We start from the raw sequence: 11,914 nt of genomic DNA on the forward strand, positions 1-11,914 counted from the left end.
CGGTAAGACTAGATGAGACCGCATGGTTTTTCAAGGGAGGTAAAGCTCCCGAATGTTTAAAATGGACTTTTAACACAAAACAATAATCTGTTACGTTTTGACAAGCTAACCTATGCATTTCTTGACTTTTCTTAACGATATGCTACTATTACACATTACAAAAAAACTATCAAGAGTATTCTTATGTAACATTTTTATTTTTGAAAAGTTGACCGTCTCAACGTTTTAGGGTGAAAAGATGCGGTCATCTACGGGAGCCAACTCTAACTGAACACCAGCTTGGAAGCCAACATCAAGTAGGTGCTCTCTCTCTCTCTCTCTCTCTCTCTCTCTCTCTCTCTCTCTCTCTCTCTCTCTCTCTCTCTCTCTCGTGTAGCTATTGTCATTTTCTCTCCACAGATGAATGAATAATAACGTTAATAGAAGTACATCTGTTCTGATTGATACAGGGTTTGTCAAGATGGTGATTGCCATTGGCTTTGAAGGGAGCGCCAACAAACTTGGCATTGGTATAATCAAAGATGGTGTTGTTCTGTCAAACCCTCGACACACCTACATCACCCCTCCAGGGCAAGGTCAGAACCAGTGGTTTCTACATTTTATTCTTAAAGAATAAGATAAAAGGAGATTTTAAAGCAGAGAAAAACAAGGACAAAGTTTTTTGTATTGTTTTACTTTTAGCACACAATGATTACAATTTCAATGAACATGTCGTGCCGAATTCACGGAATTGCCGACTTCGCGGAATCGGCAACATTTTTGCCCATTTCGCGTAATCGGCAAAACGCTGCCCATTACGCGAAATCGGCAGCGTTTTGCCGAAAACGCGTAAAGGCTTATAAAATTTGCCCATTTTGAGAAATCGGCAGCCACTTTTTGGTTTTAAAGTTCTCAAATGCCTGAGATATCATCACACTTAGACAACTAGATACTCGAATGGATAGATATTGCAATAATCGATCAGTTATGGCAAGTTATTGCAAAAAATGTAGTTTTCGTGCATTTCCGGAGTCATGCTCGACACAGACTAACATAGACCATACAAAACATAGTAGGGAGGTAAAACAATGTTAATGCAATGTTCTGGTGACACAAAAAGTAACAGACTGGCTGTCGCTTTTGCGAAATGGGCAAATTTTGGAGGCCTTTCCGCATTTTCGGCAAAACGCTGCCGATTTCACGTAATGGGCAGCGTTTTGCCGATTACGCGAAATGGGCAAACATGTTGCCGATTCCGCGAATTCGGCAATTCCGTGAATTCGGCACGACATATACATAAACAATTAGGCACATTCACATCATTTCACAATGTCAAGAAAATTAAACACAAAAAAATATCATTGAATATCAAGAGAGAGAGTGTGTGTGTGTGTGTGCTTAGAACTGTACCCATGAAATACGCGCTATATAAGCTTCATATTGATTGATTGATTGTGTGTGTGTGTACTGGTGGCTGGAGTTTTGCTTCATGCAGTTTTTATGTTGTACATACTTGCATACAAATTTAAGCCTTCTGTACATGCATGAAATCACTACAATATATATATATATACGATCAATAAGTAATGCTGTCAGCAAAGTGTTTCATTTTTGTTGTTTCATTGGCTACCTTGCAGTGCACTTTTCTTGTCTGACATCAAAGGTTATTCGCATGTCAAGCTAAAAAAAAAACCATCTCAAATAATTTGAATTATGTATGCTACTTTTACTTCTCAAAGGGAAAACCAGTTTTGCTCTGTAAAAGATTTAATATAATGTTAACAAAAATTCAAAAACAGATTCACTGCTAACGTTCCAAAATTCAGAATCAAAAGACAAGATTGGTTATTTAATTAATTGGAATGTTTCATTGTGGAAAAAAACCCACCATTCACAGACATAAAAACAATTAGTTATTTAATATTTGATGAACAAAACTTATCTGATAATGGTTTTCATCTGTCTGTCTATTATAAAACTGCCTTGCAAGAGATTAGACAAAAAACATCAAATAAGTTTTGTTTATCTCATATTTATTGTTTGTTTGCCTCTCCACCATAAAGACAATTGGGTCGACATATGTGTGAATGTTTTGTTTTGTCAAAAATGAAACGTTCTTTTAACTACTAACTATTCTTGTCTTCTAACAATGTCAGCAAACTGCTTTTGTCAGATCAAAAATTAATTGTTTGCTGTTGATGATGTACCAGGTTTTCTGCCAAAAGACACAGCTCGACACCACAGAGAACATGCCCTAAGCGTGCTTCAACAGGCGCTGGATGAAGCCAAGATTAAACCTCAGGACATTGATGTCATCTGCTACACAAAAGGTATATAATTCCTTTGTCACTTTGAGTACGACAGTGAGTGTTGTCACTTTGAGTAGGACAGTGAGTGTTAGAAAAAACGATTCAGGGGATCATATCAGAGATTATGTAGTATTGTTTTTCCTTGTAAAATACCTTAATGAAGTTAATCCCAATATTTGGAACAAACTGTGTTTGCCTCAAAAGATTAAGGGAAAAACATTGGTGAAGTATGTTGTGGACTTGTTCTTCTTCTTCCTCTGTGTTCATGGGCTGAAACTCCCAAATACATGGGTTTTTTTTGCATGTGTGAGTTTTTACGTGTATGGCCGTTTTTACCCCACCATTTAGGATGCCGTGGACAAGATTGTTTAAAAACACATTCCACATTTTTTGTCTCTCATCTCAGGTCCAGGAATGGGAGCGCCACTGGTGTCAACAGCTCTTGTTGCAAGAACAGTGGCTCAACTGTGGAAGAAACCCATTGTTGCCGTCAACCACTGCATTGGGCGTATCTTTTTCAGACATTAGTTTTAATGCTCACCTGCAGATATGATAATTACATTGCAAGCAGCTGGGCAAGACACTTAGTGTCTTTTAAAAGCTTCACTCATTTTAAGATTGCCCTTTTCTTAGAAAATAACATAGGGTATTTGTTTGTTAATTTGTTATTATGCTTTTCTGATACATTGGTACCTGCGATTTGTGGCCCCTCCAGTGAGAGGACACCTCCCATGAAAAGACACCTTCTTTTTTCCTTTCTCTATTATCTTGACAAATTTATACTTGTCATACATGCCACCTACAATGTGGGGACACATTCACACCTTTGGCTGGTCACATGAGTGTTCTTTCATCGCAGGTACTACTGTATGATATGGAAACTTATATCCTGCCTTGCTTTTTTGAAACACTGTCCATGTTTTTACTGATTAATTGTTGAGTTATGAATTAATATTCTCCTGAATGATACTGATCAGACATTGAAATGGGACGACTGATTACAGGCTCCAAAAATCCAACAGTTCTTTACGTCAGTGGAGGAAACACACAGGTTTGTTGCAGCGTTATAGACAATATTCTTTGAAGTGAAAGTTGACCATGAAAAATAAGTCAGACAAGCACTGTATATGTATGCTCAGTAACAGTTTTGATGAAAAAGGAGCAAAAGCTACATTTATCTCTCACAAGCACAGGGCAATGGTCACATATAAAACTACATGTACTACCCTTTGGCCGAGTTGAGCAGAATTTAGTGAAAAGAAGTGATTTGTCATGATTGTAAACTTGGTGTGTATATATATGTGTTACTGTGGCTGTCTGTGTTTCTTTCATTTCAGGTTATAGCCTATTCTGAAAGGTGCTACAGAATATTTGGTGAGACCATCGACATTGCAGTTGGAAACTGCCTCGATCGCTTTGCTCGTGTTCTGAAGGTAATTATCTATTTTGGATGGCTTTACACTTTAAGAGATTTTTTGAAACCTTGATTTCATAGGATCCATATAACAACTATCAACAAGCAAGACCCAGAAGATCTGGGTTGATCTGTCATTGTCTTATGAACCATTGTTCACAGTGAAACCATTTTTCTCACATTGTTCGACTATTTAACCCTTTCGCTGCCAATCAAAACTTGCGTATGTGCATTCCTCACTGCCAGGGAATATTGGAGTTTGGGGTGTAATAATTCACAAAAAAATCTAGCTCCAAACTGGCAGTAGGTAGGTAAGTAAAACCTATGTTATTTTCAAGGGAAATTGAACCAAGAATCTGTTTTTGGCAATGGATGAAACATCTGTGTGCTCATCACTCGACACTCAACATGAGACACACATGAACATGTAACTGAATATGTCACTGTATTGTCCAAACGTGAAGCAGCATGACAGTTGCGAAAGAAACACATTGAAACACCATAAAATGTACAAGACTTAAAGGCACAGTAAGCCTCCCGTAAACCCTCACAGAGCTCCCCGAGCGTCTAAATACAGTACAAGCATACTTCCATTTGAACGCTCACCGAACGGGAACATCCTGGCTGCTTTCTGTCGAGCGTGAGACATTTTCCAAGAATTTATTTTCGTAGACTTGTTCCGTTAACAACAACGGCGCCTCGTTTTTGCGCTAGACCTAACTTTTAAAATCTAAATAATAAATTGACAGCTTGTTACACAAACATTCTTTAATCATAAAAGAATTCGTTTTTCATCAAGACAAGATCAGAACAATTCGAAGTTGTGAAAGTTTAAAAAAAGAAAAGCCCGGAAGCAGGTTCACGCAAGGGTCATAGCAGACGACGGCCGGTTTATCAATGCAAATCGCCGTTCCTCTCAACAGTCAAAAGCCATCGCTAGAGTTCTTGTGAACCACAGCCGTTGTTTCGTGCATAAAAAAACGTGCTATTGTAGATAAGCTCACGTCGAGTCGCATTCAAATGACTAACTATGACGACTGCATTGTGAAAAGGGAAAACTGGATCACACGGGTTCACGATGGCTCAGGGGTAAGATAAACCACGCAAAAATAAATTCTTTGAAAATTGTTCGCTCTTTACCGAGGGCACCTAGGATGTTCTCAATTGGTGAGTGTTTAAATGAAATGGTGTTTGTACTGTGTGTAAAAGCCTGACCGTATCTGTGATGGTTTACGGGAGGCTTACTCTGCCTTTAAAAAAAAAATCAATCAATTTTCTTCATACGAATTTTGGTTAAGACGAACTTTTTTTCCGATCCCCAGTGATTCGTCTTAAGCGAGTTCGACTGTATATTGTACTACGTTGCAAGCCCCTGGAGCAATTTTTTGATTAGTGCTTTTGTGAACAAGAAACAATTAACAAGTGGCTCTACCTCATCTCTCCCCTTTCCCCTATCCCATCTCTCCCTGTTGCGATATAACCTTGAATGGTTGAAAACGACGTTAAACACCAAATAAAGAAAGAAAGAAAGAATCGTTTCAAATATTTAATGTTACTAAATTTTTTCAGTTATCCAATGATCCCAGCCCTGGCTACAATATCGAACAGCTGGCAAAACAGTAAGTGATTGGTCTTTTAAATGTCTAAATGTTTATCAGTAATACCAGTTATTTGTGTTTTTTTAGTGCATATATGTATACACATAGAACTGGAGAGAGAGAGAGATGAAATGAAGATTTATTGAACAAAGGCTGTTGACCCATTTCATGGGGAGTACAGAGAGAGGGAGAGAGAGAGCGTGCATGTCTCCACCTCTAGGCGTAATACGCATATGCACTGTTGTAATAGTTTGTGTCTTTGTCATGGTTTAGCTGTAATAATGTTTTGTTGATGCAGTACCCTAGTCCAAGCATCTTTCAAAATGTGCATTAGTTTGCATTTTTTCCCTGTGTTTTTTTACTTATATTGACAATGTATGCATTTTCAGGGGACAAAAATATCTTGAATTGCCATATGTTGTCAAAGGCATGGACGTCTCTTTCTCTGGGCTTCTGTCCTTTATTGAGGTAACTTTATTACACGCACTCACATGTGCATTGCATGCATACAGGTGTACATGCACACGCACACATACACAGGACAAAATGTAGCAATGCTATCTGATAAGAAGGGTTTTGAAGTGCTTTCTGTTGGCATTAAGAATTAAGAAATTAACTGAGAGATGTGTATGATCAAAATTATATGACGACACTTTAAGGCTTCAGAATTTTACCCTGATATAACAATATTGGAAACAACCGGAGTGACCTTTCATTCATAACTCAAATGTGTTTGTTGAGTGTTGAGAAAGAAAAGTTCAGAGGTTTCTGATTTAAAATACAATTTTGTTTTTAATTTCTTGACAGGAAAAAGCACCAGAACTGATAGAAAAGGGAGAGTATACTCCAGCTGACATGTGCTTCTCACTTCAAGAAACTGTTTTTGCAATGCTCATTGAAATTACAGGTACAGTATATCTTTTACTACACTCTCATTCTGTGGGGTGGGGGGCAATGGTTTTATTGTTTATTAATCAACAATCTTTATGGTCTATTTTTTTCTTCAACAGTAAAGCCAAATGAAGTTGGACTATTGAGACAAAATTGACTGATCTGTAGTGTGAAAGTAAGAGCTTAGGTTTTCGCTACATTTTGAATTTCCTCAAGCATTGAAAACTCTAGCTAAGTTTAACGCGCATATATGGTGCCTGTGTGTCCTCTACATCTTGCGCCATCCAGCAAAACACTATCCCCCTCAGGTCAACAGAAGCACTCATTGTTAGTTCATACCTAGAGATACTTACAAAAATAAAAATAAAAGCTACATACTTGCCACAGCCAAAGTGTGTAACTTTTTTTTTCTTCTTCAGTTTAAACACAGAGCCTGTGCAAGTTTTCTTGATACTGTAAAGCTCAGTTGTCTTAATTAACAGCTTTATTTATTGGATTGAAGCAAAGATGCATTTGTTTTTGTTTTTTCAGAGAGAGCAATGGCACATTGTGGTTCCCAGGAAGTACTGATTGTAGGAGGTGTTGGATGTAAGGACTGAATTTCAATGCCTAGCTCATTTTGCAGCATTCAGGAATATAAGAGCTGAGATATTTAGGAGCTGTGTGCGTAGCGGAAGTATTTGCTGGTCTTTCATACATCTAATGCTAACTGCAATGTAATAATGCATATTACAGTCAAGTCTGTCTGGTACGACCACCCAAGTGACCGCTCAGAAGTAGTCTTTATGGACAGGTGGTTGTTATCGAGAGGTGATCTTCAAGGCATGTTTGACTGTATATCAAGAAGTTTCTTGTTTGTTTTATTTTGTTTCGGTTGGTTTGAAGCAAATTTGATCTGGCATTTTAGTCTTTGGGCTTAAGTGATGTTTCGTAAGCTTTTGACAAACAGTGAATAAACTCCTGAAAAACTAGGTTTTTTATTTGGCTATAATTGCACACTACTTGCACATGCTTTCCCCCCCTGACATTTTAACATACACTTCCAGGCAACAAGCGTCTGCAGGAAATGATGGGGGTGATGGCAGAGGAGCGAGGTGCCACTCTTTTTGCTACGGATGAAAGGTAGGGATAAAAGTCAAAGGGGATGATAGACTAAAGATCATATAATTATTGACTATTGTTGTTACCATTGTTCTTGTTCTCTTCTGGTTTTTGCCAGTCAAGAAATCTGCATGCATCTGTGGCTTAGAAAACAACATAAATGTTTCCATGTGGGGTTTAAAATGAAGAAGTTGCAGTTTTTGTTTCTTTGGTGTGGTATGCTATACATCAATTATGTGTATGGGGCTCAGATTTTAACTATTTTAAAAATAATTCATTTTACACGATGTTATTGAACTGTTTTAGCAAAACACTAATTTTCAAAATACAAAATGGTAACGTCTTCTACATCAGTCTTAACCTGTGTGCAGCAGGTTGAGTTCATAATGGAAAACTCTCAAATGATTTCCGCAGATACTGAGTTGAAAAATATGCGTAGAAATGCAACCATACCAAAGTCTTTGTGTCCAACAGGTTTTGCATAGATAATGGCGCCATGATTGCCCAGGCAGGCTGGGAAATGTTCCGCTCTGGGATCACCACAGAGATGAAGGATACCACTTGCACACAAAGGTCAGCACATATAGAGTGAAAACACTCCTTTTACACCTCCATAAATCTGATAAAATCTGGTCTTAAACAGGAGAGAATCTTGAAAGGGGGGTAATTTTACAGGTTATGGACAGAAAATCTGAGACAACATATTCTAAAAGGGAGGGAGTCTTAAATTAGGGGTTGGTGTTTTCTTCTTCTTGTCATTCGCTGTTAGATCGTCAGTCCGGACTGCAGGGCGAAACGTGCTGTCCTCTCCAAGTCCTCTCTGGGGCCGTATAGCTTCTTTTGTAGCGCTGTCTCCTCTGGCCAGATGGTGTCCCTCAGAGCATTTCTTCTTCTTCGTTCATGGGCTGAAACCCCCACGTTCACTCATGTCTTTTGCACGAGTGGGTTTTTATGTGTATGACCGTTTTTACCCCGCCATTCAGGCAGCCATACGCCGCTTTCGGAGGAAGCATGCTGGGTATGTTCATGTTTCCATAACCCACCAAACTCTGACATGGATTACAGGATCTTTTCCGTGCGCACTTGGTCTTGTGCTTGCGTGTACACACGAAGAGGGATAAGGCACTAGCAGATCTGCACATAAGTTGACCTGGGACATCGGAATAATCTCCACCTTTAACCCATCAGGCGGCCGCGGCCGGGATTTGAACTCACGACCTTCCGATTAGGAGGCCGATGTCTTACCACTACGCCACTGCGCCCTGTCCCTCAGAGCACTGTGGTATGGACAAGCCTACAGGATGTGCTCTGCTGTCTGATTCTTGCCACACGGACATAAGGGGGAGGGATCTAGCTTCAGCTTTGTGACCATATGATGGTTTAGACTGTTATGTCCAGTGTGGAGTGTGAGTAGGACGACTTGTTCTTCACGTTGGAGCAGGTTGTAGTCATCTTTCTCCGCTCTGGTTTTCTTCTTGTTTTTGATTATTGTCTTTTTTTCCTTGTACTGCAGCTGGGACGTGAACTGTTCCTTTGAGGCACCTTCCTTGGCAAGTTTGTCTGCAGCCTCGTTTCCTGCTATGTCACAATGAGCTGGCACCCACTGAAGCACGATCCTTCAGTTCTGAGCAACCTGTTGTTGAGCTCAGTTTCTTTGTTGGCAGACAGAGCTTGGAGTGCTGACATTGCGTCTGTCAGAAAGACGACCTGAGGACATTCATGGTCTGATCCGTCAACTATTGTGGCTGCTGTCTTCAAGGCCTGTACTTCTGCACTATAGTTGGTGCAGTGCAAACCTGTGGGAATGCTCGCTGTTTGTGCCTCTCCCTCTGGGTACCGAACTAGCATGCCAGCTCCTCCATCTCTCACAGCATCAGAGGCTGACCCATCAGTGTAGGCATGGATCCACGCTTCTTCAGGGTAGTGGTCTGCAATCATGGCCAGGGTAAGCGCCTTCTTACTGGTGTCACTTGTGTCCCGTGATGTCACGCCTTTCACGGTTGTGTTGATCTCGAGGACCCTCTGGTTGGCTTCCCAAGGTGTTGGGCATGTTCCTGTGGCATCGAGCGGTAGAGTGCTTTCCGGCAGGTGGGGTAGGAACTGTCGCTTGAGGCTTCTGCTTTAGTGCACAAAGCTTGAGCGTTTCAGCCTGATCCCGACAGGTTTTTCCATTCTGCTGTTCATTGGGTGCTTTGGTAGGCTTTTCTACTTCTCTGCTTGGATGAGTGTCTTTGTGTCTCTTCGAGTGATCAAAGGTTGGACTCCTGTCAGGGACTCCATGGTCTTGATTAGAGTTGACCTCATTGCTCCCGTCATGATACGGAGTGCTTGATTCTGGACTTTGTCCAGGGCTTGCAGGTTGGATTTGCAAGCGCTTGACCAGGCTGGGGCTCCATATTCAAGTTGGGGTCTCACCGTGCCTTCATACAGTGTCTTCAGGGTCTTCTCACTGGCACCCCAGTTAGTTCCAGCCAGCTTTCTCATGATTGCCAATTTGCGTCTGGCTTTGTTTTTGAGTCACTTGAGAAAAAGTGACTCTATGTAATCGGTCAGTGTTAGTCTGTCCGGCCGGCCGTCCGGCCGTAGACACCACCTTAACGTTGGACTTTTCTCGGAAACTATCAAAGCGATCCGGCTCATATTTTGTTTAGTCGTGACCTCCAATGACCTCTACACTTTAACGATGGTTTCGTTGACCTTTGACCTTTTTCAAGGTCACAGGTCAGCGTCAAAGGAAAAATTAGACATTTTATATCTTTGACAAAGTTCATCGGATGTGATTGAAACTTTGTAGGATTATTCTTTACATCAAAGTATTTACATCTGTAGCCTTTTACGAAGGTTATCAGAAAAACAAGGGAGATAACTAGCCTTTTCTGTTCGGCAACACACAACTTAACGTTGGGCTTTTCTCGGAAACTATAAAAGTGACCGGGCTCAAATTTTATGTGAACGTGACTCCCAGTGACCTCTACACTTTGACGTCTGCTTTGGTGACCTTTGACCTTTTTCAAGGTCACAGGTATGTCTTGAAGGAAAAAAATTGAAATATCATATCTCTGAAACTATTCATCGGATTTGATTCAAACTTTATAGGATTATTCTTTACATAAAATTATTTACATCTGTATTGTGTTGTGAATAGCAATTTCTTCCTGTCCATCTGATGCCTCATATAATATTCAGAACTGCGAAAGTGACTCGATCGAGCGTTTGCTCTTCTTGTTTGTTTTCTGGATCTGTGGTTTCCAGGTCAGTCGTTTGTCGAATTTGACACCAAGGTACGTTTGGTCATCGTCATTCCTGAGTGGTGTGTCGCCAAGTTTGATGACTCCTGGCTTTTGTTTTGGGGACAAGGTGAAGAGTGTGGTCGTGGATTTCTCTAGATTGATCTTGACACACAAGTCGTCTGCTCAGGCTGCAAGTTTGTCAGCTGCCAGCTGCAGGCGGTATGTTCCTGTGGTTGAATGTTCTTCGGTGCACCACATTACCAGATCGTCAGCATATAAAGCAGCTTTGACTCCCTTTGGCAGTTCAGGCAGCAGATCGTTGATGAAGATCAAAAAGAGAGTTGGCGAGATCACTCCGCCTTGTGGATTGGTGTCTTAAAATGGGGGTTCCACTGTCTACACCTTTTGTACACTCATAGGCTTTTCATTTTGTTGTGCACAGATCTGTTGTTATTTGCATGTTTGGCATGTGTTTGTTCGAAGGGTGCAGTGTGCTTTACCATCTGATCTGTTCTTTTGAAGACTACTGTGTGTTTGTGTGTGAGTGAAAGGACTGTCTCATGGAAGTTTGTAACATTGATTTTTGAGTCACTTGAGAAAATGTGACTCTATGTAATCGGTCAGTGTTAGTCTGTCCGGCCGGCCGGCCGTCCGTAGACACCACCTTAACGTTGGACTTTTCTCGGAAACTATCAAAGCGATCGGGCTCATATTTTGTTTAGTCGTGACCTCCAATGACCTCTACACTTTAACGATGGTTTCGTTGACCTTTGACCTTTTTCAAGGTCACAGGTCAGCGTCAAAGGAAAAATTAGACATTTTATATCTTTGACAAAGTTCATCGGATGTGATTGAAACTTTGTAGGATTATTCTTTACATCAAAGTATTTACATCTGTAGCCTTTTACGAACGTTATCAGAAAAACAAGGGAGATAACTAGCCTTTTCTGTTCTGCAACACACAACTTAACGTTGGGCTTTTCTCGGAAACTATAAAAGTGACCGGGCTCAAATTTTATGTGAACGTGACTCATTGTGTTGTGGATAGCAATTTCTTCCTGTCCATCTGATGCCTCATATAATATTCAGAACTGCGAAAGTGACTCGATCGAGCGTTTGCTCTTCTTGTTTTATTTTGTTTTAGGTTTCGCACAGACGAAGTTGAAGTTACATGGAGAAAGTGAGACAGCTAATAACCACTGTGAAAACGTACGAATGGCAGCAGCAGTACCATCTCAGCAATTCAAGATGGTGATGAACTCTTTCTCTATATTGGTGTTTGATCAAATACCTCTCTACATAATAATGTGAATCTGACTTCCTTGAAACTGTACTAAATAAATCAGTTTTTTTGTTTGTTTTTTTTCAAATCTGTCAAGGTTTTTATTATCA

The 11,914-nt window shown here is 40.3% G+C and overlaps 1 protein-coding gene and 1 long non-coding RNA gene across 2 annotated transcripts in view; one reads left to right on the forward strand and one right to left on the reverse strand.

The window, feature by feature from the left end:
* LOC138970656 (uncharacterized) overlaps positions 1 to 11,914 on the reverse strand; it is a 273,936-nt gene that overhangs the window by 136,487 nt on the left and 125,535 nt on the right. The gene's annotated exons all lie outside the window — the stretch shown is intronic.
* LOC138970548 (probable tRNA N6-adenosine threonylcarbamoyltransferase) lies at positions 222 to 11,896 on the forward strand. The gene is made up of 13 exons (XM_070343016.1): positions 222 to 296; positions 450 to 575; positions 2,190 to 2,309; positions 2,695 to 2,796; positions 3,266 to 3,339; positions 3,626 to 3,721; positions 5,272 to 5,321; positions 5,690 to 5,768; positions 6,108 to 6,207; positions 6,723 to 6,779; positions 7,238 to 7,313; positions 7,767 to 7,865; positions 11,667 to 11,896. Exons 2-13 carry the CDS (start codon positions 461 to 463, stop codon positions 11,704 to 11,706), a joined length of 1,008 nt encoding a protein of 335 aa, XP_070199117.1. The 5' UTR covers positions 222 to 296; positions 450 to 460; the 3' UTR covers positions 11,707 to 11,896.

This window comes from Littorina saxatilis, linkage group LG1 (genome assembly GCF_037325665.1).
Source record: "Littorina saxatilis isolate snail1 linkage group LG1, US_GU_Lsax_2.0, whole genome shotgun sequence".
In the NCBI taxonomy this organism is placed as follows: Eukaryota; Metazoa; Mollusca; class Gastropoda; order Littorinimorpha; family Littorinidae; genus Littorina; species Littorina saxatilis.